The sequence below is a fragment of the Haliaeetus leucocephalus genome, unplaced genomic scaffold, assembly GCF_000737465.1.
Source record: "Haliaeetus leucocephalus isolate CR32 unplaced genomic scaffold, Haliaeetus_leucocephalus-4.0 Scaffold217, whole genome shotgun sequence".
In the NCBI taxonomy this organism is placed as follows: Eukaryota; Metazoa; Chordata; class Aves; order Accipitriformes; family Accipitridae; genus Haliaeetus; species Haliaeetus leucocephalus.
In genome coordinates, this window is record NW_010972653.1 from 6,366,675 (window position 1) to 6,392,308 (window position 25,634).

At 35.9% G+C, this 25,634-nt stretch overlaps 1 protein-coding gene across 1 annotated transcript in view; it reads left to right on the forward strand.

Moving 5' to 3' along the window:
- Positions 1-25,634, forward strand: part of MBOAT2 (membrane bound O-acyltransferase domain containing 2) — a 95,189-nt gene that overhangs the window by 61,588 nt on the left and 7,967 nt on the right. Inside the window, exons 4-10 of the mRNA XM_010566694.1 lie at positions 1,519-1,614; positions 5,376-5,431; positions 12,865-12,919; positions 13,749-13,932; positions 20,063-20,255; positions 23,245-23,348; positions 23,673-23,737. Of these exons, the coding sequence (XP_010564996.1) occupies positions 1,519-1,614; positions 5,376-5,431; positions 12,865-12,919; positions 13,749-13,932; positions 20,063-20,255; positions 23,245-23,348; positions 23,673-23,737 (753 nt within the window). The remainder of the gene's footprint in view (positions 1-1,518; positions 1,615-5,375; positions 5,432-12,864; positions 12,920-13,748; positions 13,933-20,062; positions 20,256-23,244; positions 23,349-23,672; positions 23,738-25,634) is intronic.

Here is a 25,634-nt window from a genome sequence, read left to right on the forward strand (position 1 = left end):
TGTTACATTGTTTTTCTTCCTGAAATAATTTGGTATAATTATGAGCCAATTATTATGTAATTTTGTCGCATTCTTATCATAAACACTTTTGTACCAATTAGCCACCCAATATAATATTGTTTCTAGATTGTTAATATTCATGAAAACAGAAAATAAACTATCGCTAAAACAGGCGCCCTAAACCTTTTTTTTTTTTTTAAAAAGTAACAAGTGTGTTCTTTAAAAAAGGAACAAGCTGCTGATTTATAAGGTAATCTATTTTGAAAGTTGGATGTTTTAAAATATTAAATGGTTTATATCTAGCACAATTCTTAAAGGTTAAACTGCAAGTGTTCTGTGTGGCACCTTTCAGGTTGAAGAATAATTTCTAAGACTTTAGAATTTATTATGTTAACACTTTTTTTTGCAAAAATATTTATTTGGAAAAGAAAGGAAAAGCATGTTCTAAGGTTTTCCTGTAGTGTCCCTCACTATTTCACCTAAATCCAGTCCTAGTCATAATTTTCTATTTGGTGTATGAATATTTTCATTCTAACTGGATTTTGAATGTATAATATGGTCTGCTGTAAGGGTTGCACGTTAGTCTTGTGAACATGAAACAAGTGCTTGATTTTATTACCATTGAATGTTTCCTAAGTTATGTGGAAATGTTCAAGACTGTCAAGTTTGTATGTAAAGTCCTAAATGATTAATTAAGTTCCTGCTGGCATTCACCCTCCTTTTTGACTGCAAAGAATATCTGGCAGATTCTGCAGGGTTTATTGGCAAATCAGTTCTCGCTAGTGTACTGTTGTACATCTTAAAAAGGGGCTAAGGGGGGGATCCCAACCCTGACCTGAAAAAATGATATGTGAAGTTAAATTTATAGTATTTATATAAGGTGGTTCTTATCTGTGTTTTTCTTACATGTGCTAAGGATCAGCTTTAACAGGAGGCATAAAGGCATCCTGTTCCTTTTTTACTCGGATATGTTTTAATATGTATATTTGAAAATTAATTGCCTTTTCCAGGTCCTTTTGAAAACAGCAGCAGTGGGGTTTGTGGTGCTGAATTTTGAATGTATAGAAATACATTCAATGGAAATGATGTTGATGTATAATGCAAAATTTCTATACTTCTATAGACAAAAATTAACTTTGAACTAAAAAAAACCCCAGAAAACCTTAAGAGTTCAGTTTTCTTTTTATAGGACTTCCAGTTTTTACAGTGGTGCTTGAAATTATAAATCCTATGCTTTATTTATGTGAATAAATATTTTGGCTAATGACAATAGAATTTGTGAGTTAGTTAAAAACAAAACAAAACAAAAAAACCCAACCAAAAGCAAAGTCTATGTGCTTGCATAGAAATGTGTATTACCAAAAACCCCAGTCAGAATGAAGGTGTCATTGAACACTCCAATTATGTAATATTTGCTAGAAATAATTGGAGACTAAACTCTACTTAAGAGGTAGTTTATTCAGTGGAGAAATGTTTATGGTTTTTAATTGAAAAGCTTTTTTTCTATTTTCCTTCCAGGTATTGCTTTGTTTTTGCTTTGGGATACCTCACTGTGTGCCAAATTACTAGAGTCTATATCTTTGATTATGGACAGTATTCTGCTGATTTTTCTGGGTAAGGAGAAAAATAATCTTTCCACCTTGTCTTCCTAAGTGATACTGTATCTGTTATTGGGGTTTTTTTTCCCCAAGTGTGTCAAACTTTGAAACTTTGGGAGAAAGCTGGGCATGTGCATGCGTATTGGCACACATACAAATATATATGTACCTATGCTTTAATAATGCAGACTGAGAATTTTGGGAACAGTTGTGTCTGTTAGAACCACGAATGTGTTATCTGCTGCCTCCTGCTCCTGTCTTGAAGGGCTTGAAGGTTTTGGTGGCTGTGGGATTTTTTTTTTTTTTTTTTTGCTTTTGCTTTTTCCCCTGAAATCTTTGTTACCACCTATGACAACATGATGAAACTTGAATTGTATCTGATGTACTTGCATGCCTGGCACAGTCTGATACAACTTTGTCAGGAAAATCTGAATGTTTTATGGAATTTAGCTTTTAGCTTCTTTCTTTTTTTGGTTTTGTGTTAGATGTTCCAGAAGGAAAAAGCTAAGGAGAGAGGTGCCTGTATGGTGGAGTAGTCACACAGCCCTTGGAAATAGAAAGTTTTGTCTATGTGTGTTCTTATTTTATATAATTAACTTAAACCTGTATTTGACTTGAGCTGTATAGGAGCAAACCAGAATTAAATAGGCAAAGTAAAAATAAACCATATTGGTGATTCTTTGTACTGCAGACGCAGAAGCGAAGCACAACATTTCTGACAAATAAGTTTGCTGCTCTGATGGTACTTTTGTTGATTTAAAGGAGAGTATGTATTTTGGAAAAAAGAGGTGGGGAGTGTTTGCTGGTCTGCTCAAAAAAAATGCATTAAATACTTTTCAGCAATACTATGAATGGCAGTGGTCTTTGTAGTTTAGTATTACCTGTCTCGTGTAGTAGAGTTGTGCTTGTTAGCCTTGTTGCTTTGCAGTCTTTATTGGTAACAGGAGTGTAGTCCAGAACCTTAACTTGCAGGCTGAAGCCGAAAGCTTTTGTATTGAAGTTCATCTTGCTGTCATTTTTAGTTGGGTCTTACCTTCTGAAACATCTTTCTACATTTACACCTACATCCAAATGTCTGCCTTCAAGCCAGATATCCAAGTTCAATTGGTAGTCAGTGGAGATCTGATCGATGTACACAGTAGAGCCTGGAGGGCATTTCAGCTGACCCACTGCTAAGTATCTATCTTAACATGAACTGGGTCACTTGCTAGATGCCCCTGACTCTATTGACTAGATCTCCACTGGGTATAATGAGAGCTTGCAACCCAGACATATGCATAAAGACACTTAAAACTAGGTTTACTGATGTTGAATTAAATTTCACCATTACAAGTGGAACTGTAATCCAAATGCTGTCCCTTCCAGTTCACTGTAGGGCCAAGGTGTACAACCTTGGCAGTGATCAAAGCTCTGAGCTGACTCTGGAAACAGTATAATTGCACTTGTTTATTGCTGCTCTCAAAACTAGTAGTAGAGCTTGAGGACATCATTGCTCAAATGCGACTGCACTGCTTTCAGATCGCAGCTGTCTTTGTGGCTCTGTTGGTTTGGCGTTAGCTCAGAGATTTCTGCTAGGTCTAAACATGTCCGAAGATTTATGAGATCTGTGCTCTGGATAGAACTGTTCTGAAGCATAGATCCAACTCTCTGTGTTTGAGCTGCCTGATTTAAACCACACTTTCATGCACCAGTTCGGGAGCTTGATGTATGCATCTCACATTAAATCTGTGGCATATATTGTATTGGCTCCCTTGAGGCCTGAGACAAAGGTTATTTCCAAAACAGGAGGAGAAGGAAAATGAACCAAAGGGTGCTATTTTCTGTCAATTTTGCCTGGTTCCAGGGGAAGAGAGTAAGTTCAAGAAAATAACAAAAGTTGCTTAATCAGCTGTTGAACCCCAGCACCAGCAAGTTTTTCCAAAGATATTGGCATGGATTCATATAGTGATTAGCCCCAAGAGAGCTTTGAGTGTCTGTTTACCTAGGTATTTCTCCTAGCATGCCATGCCCATCTGAGGTGTCCAAGCCCAGGGAATCTGCAAAAAGTTTGAAGGAAGGTATCAAAGCACTGACAGTGGAGAAAGCTGAGGACGCCTCATGCTGGAGGTGCAATTGCTTGTGCAGATCTGTGTGGTCTTGGCTTCAGCAGTAACAGATCCCAGCTGCCAGTGAGATTTCTACCACCTCCTTTGCCTTTCTGCCAGCACCTAAAAGGGATTGTTAAAATCCTGGTTCACAGCCTCACTGTTCCAAGAAGGACTCTTCCTCTTTTAGTCTCTAGATTGTTGTTCCTCAGCCAAATCCCTGATGATACTGGAACAGCCATTTGAGAAGGAAAAAAATACCAGGATCTGCTATAATAAAAATGACAGATGTATCAGCTAGAATTAATGTAAAGTCTGACCGAGCACCTCCTGGGTTCTATCCTCCTACCAGACAGGATCCATGTGGTCACATGTCCAGTTACAGAAGGAAAACCCATTATGTTCAGAATCAATTGGGGGATTTCTGCCAGCACCAGACAGGTCTACAGCTTAAATGCTAGAAAGAGATATGAGGGATTTCCTAGGCTGTCTGTTCTTGTTTAGTTTTCTTCCTTGCTGACTCTTGCCTGTCACTCTAGTCTTGATATCAGGATTTTGGGACACTGATAATATGGTAGAAAAAACTTTTTCCCTGATTGCATTTTGAGGACTGGAAATATTGTGTGCTTTGCAATAGCCATAACCTAAAAAAAAAAAAAAAAAATTTGACAGACTGAGCTATCTGGCAAAATACTGGCATAGCCCTGTCAATGAAGGAGGACTTGATGGCTCTTCGATTTGTTTTTCTGTGCCAACTTAAATATATTCTTGAAGGAAATGATGTGCCCATCCTACAGTATGATTATTTTGTTGTGGGTAAATTTTTTTGGTCTCCAGCTCAGATACTACTAGGTAAATACAGTCCCTGTTAACTTTGAAATCAGATCTCAAAAATACAAATTTCTGAATTCTGGTAGACTACTTTATGCTTTCCCCCATCCCCTCCCTCCCTCCCTCCATTTAGGAGGTTAGCAATGCTGGGATTTACATCAGTCAAAAGCTCTTAGATACTACAAAGATGGTATAATTTCTCAGTATAAAGCTGTCTCACTTAGCTAGGGAAGAATATCTCTTGAACAGTTTAAGATCTGCTCAAGTGTACCAAATTCAAAACAAACTAAACTCTGTTGGAGCCAGCATAATTGTGCTGGGTTTTTGTTTTGCCAGATATGTTTACTTGAAGCAAATAATAATTCTAGATGGAAAAATTAAGCATAGGATCAGGTGTTAGTAGAAACAGTGGAAGGTGGTCTGCAATCTAAATGATTTATAGTATTGTTCAACTTTGGTATATTTTTATTGTCCTTTGCTTACTGCTGCTGTAACTTAAAATGCATATAATTGCTCTTACTACCCTTTTTTCTGTACTCTTCCCACTGTAAAAAAAAAAAACCAAAAACTATGTTAGTGGAAAATAAATGTGAAACACTTTGGCTGTGTTTGTGGAACCTGATGCAGCAATGAAAGGCATGGTTTATCAAATACTATATCTAAGGATTAAATTATTTTCATTACGTTGAAAACTCTGTAGTGGTTTGAGGTCCAAAAACTAATCACTTTGTCCTTGCATTGAAAATCTTCCAGTTGAGAGTAATTAACCTGGACTATTAGTGTAAACTTTCCGTGATATTTACATGTGAAAGAAAATCCTGAACTTCTTTCTAAAGTATTCTTTCTTCCTTTTTTGTAACAGTCCAATGATGATAATTACACAGAAGATCACTAGTTTGGCATTTGAGATTCATGATGGTAAGATTTCTTTAAACTGTGTTTAATTTTCCATACAAAATTAAATTTAAAGAAAGTCATGAGTCAATGCATTACTTTAGTCCAGTTTGTCTTTTAGGACAAAATATATTTTTGTGTCTCAGTTGATTCTTATGATGCTTACTAATGGAAGTATCAAGAAATGTTACTCAGACACTACAAAAGCTCTGAAAATGCTTACATTGTGCAGAAGATACTACTTATCAGAAGACCAATGACACTTCTGGGGCTGGTGATCAAAGACAACTGATGTTTTTTTGGACTGGGGTATTGATCTTGAGAGTTAACTAAATAATTTCCAGAGATCACTGTTGCTGGCAGATCGGTAGAAAAAGTACATGTAATTTCAGTTGTTGAGCACCTCTTGTTTTAAAATGCTGACTGTTAATCTCCCCCTAATTTGTACCATGTATATTGATTTTTATAAAACCTTGTCTATGTTTCATTTTGTTTATTATCGCAATTACACTCACTGGTAACATATCAGTGTGAACAGGGAGATTGTCTAATTATGTTTCTGTCTTTTTTCCTGTCAGATTTATCCGTCAGATAACTGGGCCCTAGTTGCGACAAAAATGAATACTAATGTCAGCTTTTGCGGGTAGGGTGTCTAGATTTTTAGTTACTTTTAAATTCAAAGGAGTAATTTTCATTTCAAAGTTTGAAAATATCATCTGATAAACCTAGCCAATTAGCTTGAATCACTTGGAGCTACAGCTGTCAGCTGAAGATTTGGGAGTGTAGCCCCAGACACCTGGATCAAGCCACCTGTTTTTCTGATATTTCTTTAGTAACATTATGTATGGAGTTTAATAATGTTTTTCTCATATGTGTCCTAGCTTTAGTGCTGTTGGTGTTTCATTTTTTTTCCATTCTCATTAAGTTATACTGTCTAGAGAATCCTGTAGGCAACAACATTAATGGATATGAAAAGGCAGGAAAACACCTTTTTGTAAGAATTCTTGTATGAATGAAAATAAATAATGCTGGGCATATCTAGTTGGTCAAAGGAGTTGATGTCTAACTTCCAGAGAAAATATATTCAGAAGTATTAGTCTTGCAAGCTATAATCAGAGTAGAGAGTACACAAGTTAGAGGAAACAGCTTATTATAAGGAAGTAATAATTCTAGTATCAAAGATAAATGCTTCCTCTTACTATTATTTTGCTAGGGGAAAGAGCTTTTTTCAGTTTGCTGACATCATGCACAAATAGTGGAGTTGTGCTATGGGACAAGCATGTGAGTGTTCCTTGTAATCTTGAAACAAATGTTTCATTTAGCTCTATTTTTAAGTTTCATCACAAAGTAAACTAGATTTTTTTTTCCTACTTTAATTCAGATAATTTGTATTTTCCTCATAAGCCCATCTTATTTTCTGTCTGAATTCCTTGTAGATATCATTGAATTATGAGTATCAATCTTGCAGTTTTGTTCCTTGTTGACTTCATATCAGAGATCCTCTAGAGCCTTTGTCGGCATGTGGGGTGTAGCTGATAATATATTGGAAATTTTTTTTTTCTGGTTGCATTTGCAGTTTAGCAGAGTCCTTGACTTGGGTTGGATGATCACCATTGCTGGGAGCACAGTGTGAGCAAGACTTTCAAAAGTTGATGTGACCATTGTGAATCCAGGAGCAACTGCTAGTTTGGTGTCAGGAGATGCTAAGAAAAGATATACAGGGGAAACTGAGATTGTATTAAAGCAATTATTTTTAACCATAGACAACTTAAAAGGGGTCTATCATGAGAAATTAATGAAAACAAGCCTGCTGTCAATGGGCTTTTGTTCACTGTACAAAGGTCCATGCTTCCACTGAAAATACTTTAAGAGGTAGACTGATGGAGGAGGAAATAGTGTTGAAAATCAGTTTATTAAGTAATTAATGGCACTCTGAGCCTCTAGTCACAACAGCTTGGCTATATTAATCATCAATTACTTTATTCCCCCCCCCCCCATTTTTTACCAGTATGTCCAAAGAAACATAATGAAAATAAACAGCTGAAAGAAATGCCTTGGTGTGTTGGAAGATGTAATCATGAACGCTGCTCACTCATGCTGCATATTAAAGAGTCTGTCTAGCTAAGTGGATATGCTTGATTTTAAGTTGAACACTAGCATGGAATTCCATAAAAAAATAACAGGTATTCCTATAACTGTTACAATCCTGTGCCACTTACTGTGGGCTTTTTTTTAAGTAGGAAAATTGTATGCAAGTTGCATAGGATTAATTTAAGCTTGCTATATAATACCGACTTTTCAGAAGGTTGCATCAATCACAGATTTACACCTGAGTAAATTTGGAATATGCTTTTGGTGTACTCTGATTTAAGTTTTGAACTTAAGCCCTTGATAGTTCTTGCCTTGTTACAGTTTTTTGTTACTCAAATGAGCACTGCCAAAAACGAGTAGTCAGTATGTTAAGATTTGCTTCGTATTTCCTGCTGATTATCTTTGGCATCACACATCTATGTGCTAAAGGCAGAAAAGTTTTTACATGATTTGGAGACTGCTTGTGTCCATATTTATTATACAGCAAGATTTAGATTTATTTATTCAACACTTTAGGCTAGAGATAGACTTAAGGGAGAAAAGCAGGTTTTTGTACTTAAGATCCTATATTCCGGAGTACCTTTTCTTCATCAAATTTAAAACTAGCATATTTTGGAAAAGGAAAGGTGCATTGCAGTTATTCTAGAAGCAGGGGGCTTGTCTACAGGTACAGTTTAGAAGGGCTATTAAATGGAGGATTGTACTTGCATGAGAAATTTCTAGCCAAGAGATGGTGGCAAGTAGAGAAGCTTTTGCAATTATAGTTGTAAGGTACTAAAAGTAAAGTGGGAGAGAGGAAGAGGGATGCTGTGACTGCTTAACTCTGTACCTTGCGATGAGTTCATTCGGTGTTCTCTCTTTTTTGCATATAACCCACTCATCCCCACAGAGCCTCACTCATTTTATTGCAATTCTGTATGAGATCAGGGATCTTTACAGGAAAGACCCATATCCAAATCTAACCTCACTAATCTGTGTGCACTTTGGCAGCTTGTTTTTAATTGTAGTGCTTAATGAATCTTAAACAAAAAGTCTCCTCAAATGTTTATATTCATAACCTATTAAAGTTCTGGAGCTCACAGTATATTTTCAAATCTTCAGGAGATTCAGCCAGCAAAACTAGGGAACGTTAGACTTGATGTTTGATATTTAAAAGGGAAGAAAAAATCCTCACAGCTTCTTCCAACCTTGTTCTTATTTCTTTCTCTAATTTAAACTAAATAATACATAAAACTTTAAAAGAAAAAAAAGTAATTGTTTAAATGCAATACTCATCTACTAAACATGAAATCTAATTCTTCCAAATTATTTCTTCATACTACTATGTTGTACTTGTCCATAAAAATATGTGGCAAGAAACGGTATAGGTAAGAAACGAGAACCATAACACTCTTGTTCTGTCAGATGCTTCTTGGTTCCCAGGGGCTTCTCTCACATGCTTTCTGACCACAAAAAAATAAACTCTTTGTTCCTGTGTGTGCCCTTCTACCATCCCTTATGCCTTGGGTTTCAGCTCTGTAGTTGGTAGTTTTTAAATGTGCTTTTCCTGGAATGCTGCTTTTTTTTTTTTTTTCCTAATTATTATTTCCTCCTATATATCTGGCACTCTCCATTTTTTTAAAGCAATAGAGTAGACATTGATGCTGATCTGGTAAGGCACTGCATTTACTGTGACAACTAAAAAGAGATAGAGTACAGTGAATATGCAATTTGAAGGGGTTTTGTTTTGTTTAGTTTTTTAAATTAGAAAGTAAATTTCTTATTGGTTTGCAGCTAATAAGCAATCCCATCCGAACTGCAGTACCTGCTATTATGTTAGTAGTAGTGTTTTGTTAGCTGTTCCTGACCAATGTAATAGTGTGAGAAGTATTGAAGAATGTTTCTTGATTTAGTTGATATAAACATTTCTTCTGTGTTTTCAGTTAACTAGATTCTTTGCCTTTTACTTTTCTCAAAGGCAAATAATTCCCATATTCAGCAGAAAGACACTACATCTTTCTAAAGGCTTGCAGACAACTTTAGTATTGGTCTGCTCTGCCCTGAAGCACGGAAATGTGGATGTACTGACGCGTTGAACAGCTTATGTATTTCTGTACATTAGATGTGATATTTCATATTTATTTTAAATAAATACCTACAAAACCAGAACGGAATTACCAGGCTGAATTGCTGATTGTCACAATGTGACCCCATGGTAAAAGGGATTATACTGTGTTTTGGCCAACTTACTTTTGTGATTAAGTGATAATTTTTTTTGTTGTAGTGAGAGGTGGTCAGTTAAGAATGTTGTTATGTTTATGAAAATAGCCTTGTAGCTATCAGTGTGCTTTTCTGATTTCAGATAGGTCTTTGATTATTATTATGTCTTTTAAAAAGTGTATTTGGATGGTTGCTGTTGCGAAAGTAAGCAAGAGAAAATTGAACAGGTCTTGAGACAGAGAAATGTGCCTTTATATATGTAGAACTAAATATTCTTAAGGATTTTTGGTAGGTCATCATGACCCAGTTCCATTTTAAAATGCTGGTATTACATCAAAAAAGTTGCAGCTGTTTAACCAAGAATATTGTTTTCTAATTCATCTGTTAATTATGCCAGTGAAACTTCCATGATGTGGTGGTGGGGGTGTGGTGTTTTGGGGGTTTGGTTGGGGTTTTTTTGGTAACTTGATGCTTTCTTCTTATGTCTAGGAGTTTCTTTTAATGCTCTCTCTTCAATTGTCTCTTGATCTATATTTATATATTTTACTTATTTTTAAAGTGCTCCCTCTTGTGTTAGTGACAGCATGGTCATTATTGTTTCAGTATCAGTTACCAAATCACTTTCATTGCAGTACAAGTTATTAGTGTTTAAAGGAATTATATTGTATTTTTCTCCCCCTAAGTCTTCAAGTGTTGTTCTGGGCTACGTTTGCTTGCATGACTCTCTGAGTATCAAGACTTCCGATTTTTCTTGCTTTTTGTAGTTTCTTTGCCATTTTTCTCAGCTGGCATCTGTGTCTGTTTTTTTTGCTGCCAATGTTCTGGTAACAACTAAAACTGTTATTGTCTGTCTGTCTTCTTCAGATCTTGAAATATTTTAATAACAGCATGCATTTGGGCACAGCTGGTGATCCATTTCAGAACCTCATATTAAAATTTACTCTAATTACACCAGAGCCTGTGATATGATCTCCATGTTTAAGTATTATTAATGTAATGTGTCTAAGCATTATTAATGAGTTAATGATTAGCCAGGTTTCATGCAAATACAAAGGTGGATATATTCAAGCAGATTAACCACAAAGCTGGGGTGGTGCTGTGATATGATTGTAAACATTGTATTGTCATAGTGGGAGCATGGTATTAGTGATAATATGCCTTAATAAAGCCTATATGGTGGGATATTAGTGTGTACCTAAAGATGTTGATTTTGTTACCATTAGGATGTGATCTCCTGAGGAGGAATGAAAAGATGCAACTTCCTCATGATGTAGGCCACTGGGGCTAAATTTTGCTACTTTATGATTTACAAAATTCTTTTACCAAGGAAGGAATGTAGGAATATTTCCTACTTTACAAATGAGAAAACTGAGTTATAGTTGCTGAGTGACCAAATGATCTTCTATAGAATTACCTATTTTCATAAAGCACGTTGGGATTTCATATCTATTTTCATATGTACCTCTACTCTTTCATCAAACTTGGTTAGAAATTGGCTGTTGGGCTTAGGCATTCCTAGGGAGGAAGATAATTGAAGTGGGATTCCATAAACTTCATTTCCTTTAGGAAGCTATCCTCATAAAAATAATTTTTTTAGTGCTTGCAATGGCAAAGAAAACTTGCAAATGTGAATAGCAGGGAATGAATGCATGTGCTAACGTCTGAACCAGTGGAGAGGCTGCAGAAGGAGCTGAAGCAGTCATTTTGGCAAGCAGTGCTGGCTGGTATAAACCAGGGCTGTCTGAAGGAAGGAGCTCTGCTTCTTCTGTGCCCCTGAGTTAGTGTATTTTATAATAATTTAAAGTGGTGAAGGTCATATTTTTTACTTTCCTTGTTTATGGGATATTGTGGTTTAACCCCAGCCGGCAACTAAGTGCCACGCAGCCGCTCACTTATCTCCCTCACAGTGGGATGGGGAGAGAATCAGAAGGGTAAAAGTGAGAAAACTCATGGGTTGAGATAAAGACAGTTTAACAGGTAAAGCAAAAGCTGCACATGCAAGCAAAGCAAAACAAGGAATTCATTCACTGCTTCCCATGGGCAGGCAGGTGTTCAGCCATCTCCAGGAAAGCAGGGCTCCATTGCAATGGTTACTTGGGAAGACAAACGCCATCACTCCAAATGTCCCCCCTTCCTTCTTCCCCCAGCTTTATATGCTGAGCATGACATCATACGGTGTGGGATATCCCTTGGGTCAGTTGGGGTCAGCTGTCCCGGCTGTGTCCCCTCCCAACTCCTTGTGCCCCCCCCAGCCTGCTCACTGGTGGGGTGGGGGGATAAGCAGAAAAGGCCTTGGCTCTGTGGGAGCACTGCTCAGCAATAACTAAAACATCTCGGCATTGTCAACACTGTTTCCAGCACAAATCCAAAACATAGCCCCATACTAGCTACTGTGGAGAAAATTAACTCTATCCCAGCCAAAACCAGCACATGGGAGTACAAATTTTGAAGCCTGTTTTTCAGGGGTAGGCCACCAGCATTTCATAAAGCGCCATGTATGACAAGAAGGTAAATTAGTCTTGCTGATGGACTTAGACTTGGCTTGTCCCCTTCTCCTAGCAGGGGTTAGGACTTCTCCTTAGTGCTCATGAAAAAGACTTGAGCACCCTTTACTGTTGTGCCTGCTTCACTGGATCTTGTTTACAATCTTTACTTGAAGCATGAAGGTGGTCTTGAAGCGCGCCTTAAGTTTTGAAGTGCTTAAATCTATCTTGGACTGTGTTCATACTGTAAAGTGCAATGACTAGTGTAATGTCCCTGGGTTGCTGCAATGTTGAAACGGGTTTGGGGCTTGTCCAATTTCCAGGACTGGGAATAAAGGGTTTTAAAACCTGCAGACTTTGAAATTTTAACCAATGTAGGGGAATTGTATTTGTCAACACTTATTACAAGCCTTCTTAATGCTTCCCTGAAATCCATGTGATTTCAGGTTTAGGCACTGTTGGATATAACTGAGGATACCACAGTTTGTAATTTTGTCAACGTTAAGAATTGTTTGATCCAACTCCAGCAAAAATGTTGTGTGACATAATACCTCTGAAATTACTTGAGGACTTAAGAAATTACATTGCAGCATGAGGCTTGTTCTACTGAGTAAAGAAACTGCTAGTTAATGTGTGGGGGTTTAGCTTTTCTTTATTTTTCCTTTTTCCCGTCATCTTCCCTAGGAATGTTTCGGAAAAATGAAGATTTGACTCCATCACAAAGGTGTTTGGCTGTAAGGTAGGCTTTCAGACATCTCAGAGTCTACTTTTGGGGGTGGGGAGAAGCTGGTGTTTTGTATGCTTTATTAATAGTATCTGGAACTGCTACAGTTCACATTCAAGACAGAGTGTACAAACTCATGTAAAATAGATCTATGCTTTTTGTATTTGTAGCCTAATTCATACATCTGTTCTACTGGAAAATGTCACTAGAAGTAGGTTTTATACTTATTTGAGAAAACCATTGTAAGTTCTATGCAATCTATACAAATTAATGCCATATCAGACAGGAGACTAGTTAACATTTAGTACACATATAAAGTAGCTGGTGAAGGAACATGCTTGTTTAATTGTTTTTCAGTATTTAACTTACCTTTTGTACTTTCTTTAGTCAGGAGACTTGAAAATAATATGTTGTCCTGGGCAAAACCAGTCTTTACTTGAGGCATTTTCCTTAATTGAAATTATTACTAGTTAGCACAAACCTTTGTTTACTGATTCAGTTATTGAGGGGAAAAAAGAAGACATAAGCAGTTGAACAAACACTTAGGGAAACACCCTTCCTTCTCCTTCCCCAGGCTCAGCTTCAGTCAAACACTTCTACTGGGCAAGGAGAGAGTCGCCAGAGTTCAGGAGATGTGTCTGAAAATGCTCAGTATGGATTGAAAAGAAATACTATTTGTATAATGTTTTAAGCCGTGATTACAAAAGACACACAAACTGGTTTTCTTCATGTGTTTTTTACCACAGTTAGAGTAAGCAATAATATGGAGTATGACTTTTCCTACTGTGGAAATTCTGTAGAACTACACATGCCATCTCACAAGTTGCTTGTCTTTGAATTACAGACGCATGCCAAGTCTACTGGAGTATTTAAGTTACAACTGTAATTTCATGGGTATCCTGGCAGGCCCGTTATGCTCTTACAAAGACTATATTACTTTCATTGAAGGCAGATCATACCAACTGCAACAGTCTGAAGCAAATGGGAAGGAAGATACAAAATATGAACAAACGGATCCTTCTCCAAATGTAAGATGTATGACTCTTGCAGTGCTGATGCTTACGTAATCATTGCATGAAAAGCTTGGTTTGCACTGATCATTTACAGGCATAACTTTTGAGCTGTATCTGGAGTTCATTCGTCAACAGTATAGTTCCCTGTTCAAAAAGTTAAATACTTATTTTTTTTAAGGCAGGTTTTCTCCATGGTTTTCAGTCTGGATCTTGTGGATAAAAGCAGATTAAATTGGAGCTTCCTAACAAGCTTATATGGTAAAAAGCTGTCTTTAAATTAAAACAGTTCATGCGTGTTTTCTTCAAAGCATATACTCTGCAAAAAAAAAAAAGTCCTGGTAAGGATGAAGTGCACATTTTGTCATTTGAAAGCTGATGAGACTTAAAAGTTCCAGCAAGGTTTCATGAACATTCTCAAATTCTACTGTTTTTCAATGTCTTTTTGCAGCAAGTAGAAAACATTTATATGTTGTAAATTGAAAAACACTCATAGAAGTAGTGTGTTTTTCTTGCTTCCATTCATGTAGAGAGGTATTAAAGATGTATTTTGATCTGAAGGTGTAGTAGATGTACTACTCGTAACACTATGGCCAGTAATCCATACAAGATATTTCTTTTTTCTCTTTGTTCTCTTATTGGAAAAGAGACCAAATACATACAGAAGAAAGTCCAGTTGATCATGCCTTACAAGAGAGATGGTATGGCCTGAATTATAATCAAAAGCTCCCAAAGCTTGTTACTTTGAAAATTTAATCCAGTTAGTTTAATGCTCAGGGTACTGAATCTTATCTTTTCATTCTTTTCATATTCTCAAATAGGAGTGTATCAGACTTTTAAATTTGTGTGTGCCTAAGATAATATTACCACACGTAAAAGCAGAATTATGGAGTCAACTGGAACACTTCAGATAAACGGCTTTCGCTAATTCCGGTGCCAATTACCTGTTTTCTGCTTATCTTGTGGACCACCAACTGTTACTGGAGCAGAGCAAGGCATTCCCACGTGTGGCTACCTGTCTTGTCGTCCTATCTAGAGGTTACCATCCCCATAGCTAGGCTAACAGGGAGGCTTCCCAATCAGTTGTCATCTCCAACCACTTCCATCCTTCGAGTGTGGATGAGGACTCTGCATGTTCCATTCCACCCGTCTTGTGTGGTTGTAGTAACTTGCACCACAGGAATGTAAACTCGTGGCTGGAGGAGGATAACACTTTAAACTGCTCCACATGTTGACAAGGCACATAAGCTCATAGAAGTGTGCTGTGGAGCAAGTAGTTAGGAAAGGCAAAAGACACAGGAAAATTCCTTGCATAGTTTGGCACCTCATAGTCTGTAGTCTGCATGAATGTGTTGTATTGACAATGTTGCCAACACTACTTTTGTTTTTAAACATTGTTTTGGCTCAGTAAAGGCATCACATCTTATGTACTAAAAGCCTATTTCTGAAAAAAAATATTATGTAGTAAAATTATTGCAAATAAATGGAACTAACCAAGTCTGCCAGTATCATTACTTCTGGACATGCATCTACTGATTGCCTGGTAGGACTTTCTAGCTTTTTACCACATAATCTTGCTAGTAATCTGAATAAAGTCAATAGAAATAAATGTAAACCTATGATGGATTCTTCTTTCAGGTAAGCGGTTTTCCTTAAAATGAATTGCTCTTAAGATGCTTGAAACTTTTCGCAATTTATGCTGCATTAGCTTTTGACATAAAAATAAAGAGAAGCTGTCTATGCTGTTGATACTTCATCTCCCAACTGGTGTTAGAGAAATCTGGCTGCATTTTATAACACCAGCAAGTATTGTGTGCTTTTGGAAATATATCTATGATACAGTTTTACTGCATTTGCTGCATCAGTTAAAATATTCATTGTCTTGTTCTAGAAGAATATTTAAATACCATTAACTTCATATTAATACTTTAAATTTGTTCCTTGGTTCTCATGTTGTTATTTCAAGAATAAATTGTTAGGTAACTCCAAAAGTGAAATGTAATGGGGATCAGCAAATGTTAATGTAGTAAATGAAAAAAAAAAAAATCCTTCAGCTGAGATACAGTAAGTTTCATTTCTTCTTAAATATAATTACATAACCACAGTAGTACATGTCAGCCTCCTCCTCTATACTGTGTGTTGACTGCATGATGTTAACTTGGTTTAGTATATTTGCTGTGTTCATTGCATGTTAAAGGAATCAAATCAACATATTAAAACTTATTTCTTAAATCCCTCCTATTGTCCCTTTTTGCAAGCTATCAATTGTTGGTGCTCAAAGTGGTGTCAACTCTCAGAAATTAATAATCTGTCTTTGTAAGTTTCTTTTTATTATGGCTACCCTTAAAATACAAGATTCCTGTCAGCAGATATCTTCTTTCTTGCTTATTATGCCAACCTTTCCTATAAGTTAAAGTTCTTCCTTAATTATGTATAATTTTTACCTAAGGTTCTAACCTCCGCAAAATAATATGCTTTAATATAGTTCAATATTATATCAAGCTCCTTACTGATTCTTTATCAACCAGGAGCAAGTTGATTCAAATAAAAGTTTTAAAGATCCTTTTCTACTTTTTGTATATTTTTTATATATATTATACATGTTTATACAGTAATATATTTATAAAATTCCTGAGCTCAGTGTTTTACCTTTATTGCTTCAATTAGAAAGCTGTTCCTGAACTCCTTTCTATGATTAGGTGTCTAGCTTTCAACCTAACTATATTCCTATCTAATTTATGCACATTTGGTTTTGTCCTGGCACTGTCTTTTAGCTTCCCAGTGTTGACCGTATTTGATATTTTTATACAGGTATGCCCAGTTTTTGTTCATCAAAACTAAATGATCCAGGCCTTTCTACCTTTTTGTTGTAAAATAAATTGTATATTCTACTTCATATGAGGTCAAAGTTATCCTGCAGCTTATGGTCTTTTAATTCCTTAACGGAACAGTTATTTTGATATGTTGAAAACTTTAAAGAGTGAATTAAATTAAACTTCAGGCTTTTAAATTAATTAGTTCATCTTTGTAAAAACTGACCAACCCTCCTGTGAATGTGCAATCCAGTGATTACTCATGCCTTGGCTAAGAAGCTTATATCAAGAACCTAGTTAATTAAGCAATAGGAAGTCAATTAATGTTTTACCAAATGCTTTTCTATAGGTAGTTGAACTATAGATTATTTTGGTGTCAGGTGGGGACTTTTATTTCTGTGTAAATGTGTTTAAAACTTGAGTGCTATAAATAAGCCTCAGGCTGTAGTTTAATAATCTATTTAGGCCCACCAAAGTATAAATACTTGCTGAATTATGGTAGGTCCTGGCTGTGGGTTCTGGGTCCTCTGCTTATCCTAGCAGTGCTAACATGCATTGCACTTCATTGTGGTCTGATTCAGATAATTTGATCCAGCCTAAAACTAACTTTTCATTAAAAAAAAGGGGGAAGGGGGGCACCCCCCCAAACAACACACCACCACCCCCAATAAAAACCCCCAACCCCCACCCCCCCAAAAAAACCCAAACCAAAACACCAAAAGTGTAGTTTTACACCTGGTTTGTTTTTTCTGATCTGACTCACTAGAAGGAAAAAGAGCGAAAACTTGCAGCCAAGGTGAGGAGACAAGGCAGGACTGCTTCTTTGCATTGCAGCCTGTGTTTGGATTGTCCTTCAGAAACTCTGCTTAAACCAATCCTGAAACTGCAGCTCCCAGTCTTTGTAGAGGCAGGAAGTTATCTCCACCACTGTTTGCTAATATCCCTGATACTGATCGCTATAAGTGGTATCGGAATGCTTGATCAGGGTTCTGGGATTTATAATTATGAGTGAAGTAGTATAATTAAAAAAAAAAAAAAAGTCATGCTGTTTCTGGCTGTAGTTATGCTTGTCCCTGCACCTAAATGTTGCTGCTAAAAACAATTGTAGAAATACATCATTTAAAAAAGTACAATTTATGGCAGAGCCCTGTGTAAGTTAATTTTTTTTTTCTTAAGATAAATTTTGTTGAAACTCTGCTTTTCCTTAAAAGAAGGGCTTTTACCTCCACAATTTAGTTAAAAACCTTCAAAGAGGTACTAAGCCTATTTTGGGTTGAATAGGCAGATTAATGATTTCTGTTTACCAATAGAAAAACTGGTAAATAGTGGCAGTGGCAAAAAGCAGGCCTTTAAACCGAGATAACATTACTTATAAGTTGCCAAAACATATTTTGAGACTTTGTAGAGATCTTCAGATGGAAAACATCTATTTTATATGTTTATGCTTCTATTTTAAGTTGCATGTTAATGTTACCAGCCTATAAGTACTGTTTCTCATGCTAAATTGAACACGACTTTTAATTATGGCTTAGACTTTGAAGTCAAATCCTTGCAACTGTCTTCAGAACTTTGGGGTGATGCCTTCTGGTATTTACAAATATCTAACTTTTGCATGTATCAGATATTGCATACCAAAATTGAAGATTCATCAGTGTTAATAATAACTGATTTTATGAACATTCATTTCTGGTTAAATTCCTGAAGAAGTTAAGCTAACTGAACTTTCCCTCTGCTCTGGCAAAGAGAGAGATGGATTAATAGGTGCTAGAAAAACAAAGGAGCACTTTTAGAAAGTTAATGCCCTTTACTGTGAACTCTTGTAATAGAGTAAAATATTAAAATGAAGTTTATTAGAAAGCAAGTAGAAATAAGTAATTAAACACCAGCCTTAGCTGTTAATAGGTAGTTGCCTTCTGAATTATCCAGCTGGTTTGTTTAATTAGCTGGGTTTTCTGTTCGTCTCTGAAATACCTTCTGAGATGAGCCACTTGAAATATGCAATGTCCAAAGTTACCCTCACCATTTTACAGCTTTTTCGAGACTAATTTCTTATCAGTTGTACCACCTCTTACATCTGGGTGAATCTTTGATACTGTGTATCCTGCAGAAATCTGTGTTTTCAGTTGGGCACTTAATGTTCCATTCTGCATCATGGAACAGAATTACTCTTTATTTTGGAACTAGGTTTGTGGAGCTGCACTGTAATTGAAGCAGGACATTATCTTTAAAAGTTTGGGTGGGTATACTGAAAGCAGGATGGACAGAAAAAGGATTCTGGCTGTCTTTTTGTTCCGATGCTTCAAAGAAAAGGAGCTAGATTGGTTATCTTCTTGCCAAGTTTAGTGTCTGTATAATTGTAATGTAAATTAAAACTAATGTTTAAATATTGAGATTACTTACAATCAAAACTTGAAAATTACATTTAAATGAACTAGCTCTCAAACTTCTTTAACCAAGTACTCTAGGTGCTTGGTTAGTGTGTGTTACTTCAGGAACTTGCACAGAACATGGTATCTGCCCTTGGGATGTGGATCAGACTAGTGACTTAGTCATTCATTATTGCTCTGTGTATCTTATAATAGAACCTTACAAATGTTTTCCTAAAAATACATACTCTTTAGTGTGGTGGTTATAGCAAAACTGAATTTTGAGAAAATAGGAGTCCCGGTCATACCTTAACAATGTTTTTTTACATGTCTGTGAGTGTATTTGACCCCTTTATAGCTTAATCACTCTAGTTGGGAAAACAGGTCTGTATAGAACTGAGGTATTTTGGCTGAAAACTCAAATTATTTTGGTAGTTTAGTTGGTTTAGAATTTGGATACTGTAATAATCTAACAGAGATGATTGGTATATTGAGTTGGGCAGCAATTGAACACCTGCATTATGACAAAGATTACCAAAAATTAACTGAAGCTTCGCCCTTGTCTTTGGAATCTCTACAATAATTGTACTCATCTTGTCCTAGATTATATGCTTTGTGCTGTGATGTCTTAACAACTTACTTGCTTCGGTAACTTGACAATGAAATAATTAAAAAAATGCAGTTGCAAAAGTTGTTCCCATTATTGCAAGGGTTTTTAGAGGCTCACTGTAGTCAGATTGGATTTGCTGTGTTTGCCAGAAGAAGTGGTGCTCACAACTTAAGATAACAATATTCCCTGAGCCTCTATAAAATGTTACCAACTATTTTAAAGTTGGTAGTATATATTATTGGAAAATTGACATACATATATACACATCTGTTTAAGGAAGGAAGATTATAACTTGCCTTTGTTTCCAAAAAATTAACAAAAAATGAAGCTTACAAAGTCTCCCATCTTAAACTTTTCAGATAGCCGTGGCACAGAAACTCCTAATCTGTGGACTGTCCTTACTCTTCCACATGACTATTACAAAAACTTTGCCTGTGGAATACAACATTGATGATAACTTCAGAGCTACAGCGTCATGGCCTATAAGGTTTTTCTACCTATATGTGTCTCTTATGGCTGCCAGACCCAAGTATTATTTTGCGTGGACTTTAGGTAAGTATATATATTTAAAAAAAAAAAAAAAAAAGAAAAGCCTATGTATTGAGTTTCATTTGAGATGCTGCATACTAAGCATGTATTAAAAAGTGACAGTGCCCTCTTGAGGCCTTAGGTAAACATTATTACATTTAAGTATTATTAGGTATTGTCAAATGAATGTTTTGAGAAACAAAATTTGCCATAAATCTAAGCACAGTGTTGTGACTGTTGCAAATGAGATCATGGTCTCCTGAACAAATCTGAGTGAAACACAAGGTTTTTTGGAAAGTGATAGTGTTTTAATGAGCAATGACTTGTTTTTTAAAAATTGTAGTAAATCTATGCAACAATCCCTGATTTTTTTTGTTTGTTTGTTTGTTTGTTTTTGATACCTTGATTTTGCCATACCTGAAAAGTTATTCTAAGCCTCTTTCTGTGGTAAGTTATCAGGAATTTGCTTGATGTTATTCAAGTATGAAGGAAAAATTAATCTATTGTAATTCAGATACATCATAGTGTTGTTAATAGTAGATGGCATTCACAGTAGTATTTTCAGAATTTGATGGGTGAAGCTTCAGTTTTAGTCTTTGTTCTAATGATCAACAGGGTAACACCCATGGTCACTGATTTAAGACACTGAATAGATTATATAGTTTAAAGAACATTTTGCTTTTAATTTCACGTTATTTTAAAAAAACAAAAACCAACACATACAACAACAGCAAAATGCTGTATTTATGTAAGCTGACATCTTGGAAGTGGCTCACAAAACAGATTTCGTCAGCTTCCTCCTCCTCTCTGGTTTTACATATTTGTTTCATAATTCTTTTGAGAGAGAATCTGTGGGAAACAATGCAATAAAGAAAGCTTTAGTGTAGCAGAGCAGCATGACTCATTTACAGCTGCTGGTTTCATTCCTGATCAATGAATGAAGTGCTTTCAGCTTGTCTGGATATAGTAATTCTGGGGCTTGTTGTGGAATGAAATAATTTTGAATATTGTGCTCTTACACACCAGTATCATCATCCGTAAAGAGTAGGAGTCATCTGAAAAATGAATAATCTTCATTGGTTTTTTTTTTCTCTGTAATACTTCAGATGGATTTCTCCTTATGTGCTGGCTAGCAGTGTAGAGCTAGCATTCCTTTGGTAAAATACTGAAGAAAATAAACTTTTAATTTGCTAAATAGCTTTTTTTTTTTTAATGTCTTCCTTCTACTTTACCTCATCTAAACTTCTAATGGTATGAGTAGAATGTGAGGGGGGCCTTAACAGATTTACTGGATATTATGCTTTTGAGTTATACATTACTATACACTTAGGGAAAAAAAAATCTGTTCATAAAATGAATTACTTTAAGATGAATACTTACTAAAATGCTAGCTAATAAAATGATCACTTACTCTAGCTGTAGTCTTTGTACTCTAGCTAGCAAGAGATTATGGAGTTCGTGTCTTCAGCTGTTTCTGAGCATAAAATCATTGTCTAATGTTTGAACTTGACATCAGTGATATCAGATATATGGCAGCAAATGTTGTTGCTTCCAAAGATGTTTTTTAAAAGTGTTTTTGATGAGGAAATAAAAATATTATAAATTACCCTATATTAAATCAAATGTCACAAAGCCCTCTTCCTTGCTGGTAGATGACTGGAGAAACTGAATTTCAGGAAAGGAACTGTTTGAGTGTTTGAGTCAACTGTTTCTTTTACTTTCCAAATATACTGCATTAATACCTTGAAAAAGTTGTTGAGAAGAAAGGAAAATGCAAAAGATACTGATTTATGTTAAATGTCACAATTGTATAAAGTAAATTCTTTTTAATACGGTAATACAAACTGAGCAATTTCTCTTGCCTTTGCTAGTTATAATTTAAAAGGTGACAGTCTAATTACAGTGCTTTAGATGAATTTTGAGCTAACAGAGAGGGCTCATGCCCTGTAACTAGAAGACTAGATCTGTATTGCTTCTGCAGAGCCTTTTGCTTACTTTGCTTCTGATTTCTCAGGACTCCTTTGAACTGAGAGACGAGCTGGTATTCTTCTCCCCATGGTCACTTATTTATCCACGGAAGTGGATACATGGTTGGTTTCATGCCTTGTGGATGTGTGTCCATGTTTTGGTGCATGCAACCAAGTCTCTGGCTCAACAGAAGCAATATTTGGAAAAAAACTTGTTTCCTTGTACATGGCCATCCTAATCTGAGAAGTACAGCTGAGGGAATTTTAGTGTCTGAGCTAACAAAGCTAAGGCAAAGGCAATGACTGAAAGTGACAGGCAGTGTTCAGACTGAGTTCCCTTGTATTTTCCTGCATAGTCCAGATGATGGAATCGGCTTTTTCTCACAGGGAAAAATATTGTTTGCTTTGAACTATTTGACCTTTGACATGCATTATAAACACTTAACATTCAGAAGTGTTGTTAACAGAGGCCTTATGCCATTAGTGGAAGTCTAACAAACTCTGCATCACTTGGTAAATTACTGTTCTCTTCTATTAGGTTTGCGCTGCTCTGTGTGTGGTGCTGTGAATGTGCACCTGCTCAAAGTGAATCATACCATTTTATCTTTGTGCTTTAAACATCACTGTTGCTGCATAAGGAAGCCCAGAGACATGCATCTGAGTGTTGAGCTGCTATCTCAAATCTTTACAACCAGCCACTGTTTCATAGTCTTGATGCATCTCATCGAGTTTGTTTTTCTGTCAAATTGCTCAAGCAAGTCTAAGTAGGTGGTATGAGAGAGAGGGGACATCTGTGCTGTGAAGTAGATAGTGCTACCTTTCATTCTTTTGCTTTTGTACAAGTTTTTGAATTGAAAGCCAGTGTGTTGCTTGGATTATTTTCTGTTTGTTCAAGTGTATAATACAGTGGTCCTCAGTATTTAAAAAAAACAAACAAACGTAGCCTTTAAAATGTGATAAACAGTTTGGACAAACTACGTTGTGTGATGCACAATTTGTAACATGTGCAGTTTATAATGAATTTGTTTCTTTTTGTTTCATTGCAGCAGATGCAATTAATAACGCAGCAGGGTTTGGGTTTAGAGGCTACGATAAAAATGGAGTTACACGTTGGGATCTAATATCAAATCTGAGAATCCAGCAAATAGAGGTTTGTTTCTGGCTCTTTCAAATAAAATACTTGCCCATGTAGGTAGTTGCTTGTAATTTCAGTAACTTTTCCTACACATTTTGTACCTCAAGATAGTGAGTATGTTCTAAGTCAAAAATGATGTGTTCACACCCTTAGGAAAGGGTGGAAAATAGTCTGTTTTGAATATGTTCTACCTGTCAGCTGACTTCCAAAATATTTTGTGGTTAACTAGTTGAGTAAATACCTTATTCAACTCATCACTTATAACTTATGTGTTAGAATTTTGAAATATTTTGTAACACTTTACAATTACAGAAATAATTAGTTTGTTTTCCTTTACAGTTTTCCACAAGTTTCAAGATGTTTCTTGATAACTGGAATATCCAAACAGCTCTTTGGCTTAAAAGGTATTTATTTCTTTAAGGAAAGCTTTTCTCTGCTGAAGTTTCTTAGATATTTCTGTGAAGATAGTTCAACATCTAAAGCTAAACCCCACAAAACATCAGTTATTTAGCAACTGCATGGGGCATTTTTCTTGTAATACTTGAATTAAAGCCTCTGAACTTAGGACTTCTCTGTTAGTGTAAACTATCAGGTTATGAGAGGAACTTTTTCTTCACTGGTCATAGGGAACCTAAAACTATTAATCTGTAGAGGCGTCTTTTTTCTTTTTTTTTTCTCTCTTAGCATTCAAAGCAGTGTATGTTGCTGAGAGCAGCAGGCAAAATGTACATCTTGGCCTGCGTTACTTTTACCCACACAGTGATGCAGGAACTTACATACATTCTGTGAGAGAACTTTTCTGCGCTCCTTCCATAATGAGTGCATGGCAAATATCAAACCCTACAGTGTGCTATCAACAAAAAATGCAAATTAATATCCCTCAGATGCACTTTTTTCCTTGTCTGGGAAACGGGTATAGTGCCCAGTAAACTACATCATTCTGCTTTTACTACTTCTTTGTGGTAACTAGAAAGTAAAAAGTGTTCTTGAGTAGTGTGCAGGTGTTGTTTCCCTTCCCCTAGTCTCTGTTTAGCTGATCTTTTATCAATAGGTGCAAGTTTAACTGAGACTCCTATCTTGGGATCACTCAGAGGACTTTATCTCTTATTCTAGGATGGCTGGCAATAGGATGTTTCTTCCATTAAATCTCTTTATAGTGTATTCTTTCTTCCATAACTGCTTCCCTAAATATTTTTCTGACCCAGTTAAAAACAGAAATTGAATTTTATGTGATTATTCTAGTTGGCTTAATAGGCAGTAGAATCTATGGCTAGGACAGTCAGCAATGAAGAATTGCATGCTTGCAGGTATTGAAATGTATCATTTAATAAAGCAAATAAGCTATTTAGCTGTTTTAAAATGCATTTTAATTTAGTTACAGAAGTTTATCAGTATTAAACTTAATAGAAAAAGGGTTGTTTCAACAAACTTTCAAATCTTCTAAATGGAATGATTCTAAACAAAAACTCCTTTTAGTGGAGAAGAGTAACATTTCTGTTAAGAATTGAAAGAAAAAAATTTGAATCAATTGCTTAGGGTGACATTGAAAGAAGATGTGAAGAAAAATTAAAGCATTGCCTTTAATAAATATTTTTAAGAGCAATTATGGAAGAATCTTTGAGGATAGGCTAAATCCATATTGATTTTGCCACAGTGAAAGGGAGAAGGATGGATGTTTTCTTCAAGTTTTGTTGCAAGTAAAAGATTATTTTAATGATTATATATGAGGACCATAAATACTGGTACAGAATATATATTATATTGCCAATCTTTTGGTAAGTTGCAATGCTACAGGAGTTTCAATAGAGGACAAGCCCATGTGTTACTTTAAACATCCATTTTTAATACTTCACTTGTTTACCATTTATAGAAGTACCTAAAAATCTTAGCTATTTACCTCACATGAAATACCACACATCAGCATTTGTTCTGTACTTTTCTGATACTCTTTAAAGATAAACCGAACCATCAGAATTAGAGGACTTAAACCCTGATTGTGTGTAAAAACAAATTCCTTGTAAAAACACAGTTAACAGATCTACAGATAATGAAGAAGTTTAATAAACATTTAATGTAGATCACAAAATACAGCAGTTCAAAGGTATTATTGTTACAAGCATGCAAGCTAAAATAGGTATTTACATAGTAGCATATATCAACAACATATATCATGATGATCAGAGGGCTGGAGCACCTCTCCTGTGAAGACAGGCTGAGAGAGTTGGGGTTCTTCAGCCTGGAGAAGAGAAGGCTCTGGGGACAACTTACAGCAGCCTTCCAGTACCTAAAGGGGGCCTACAG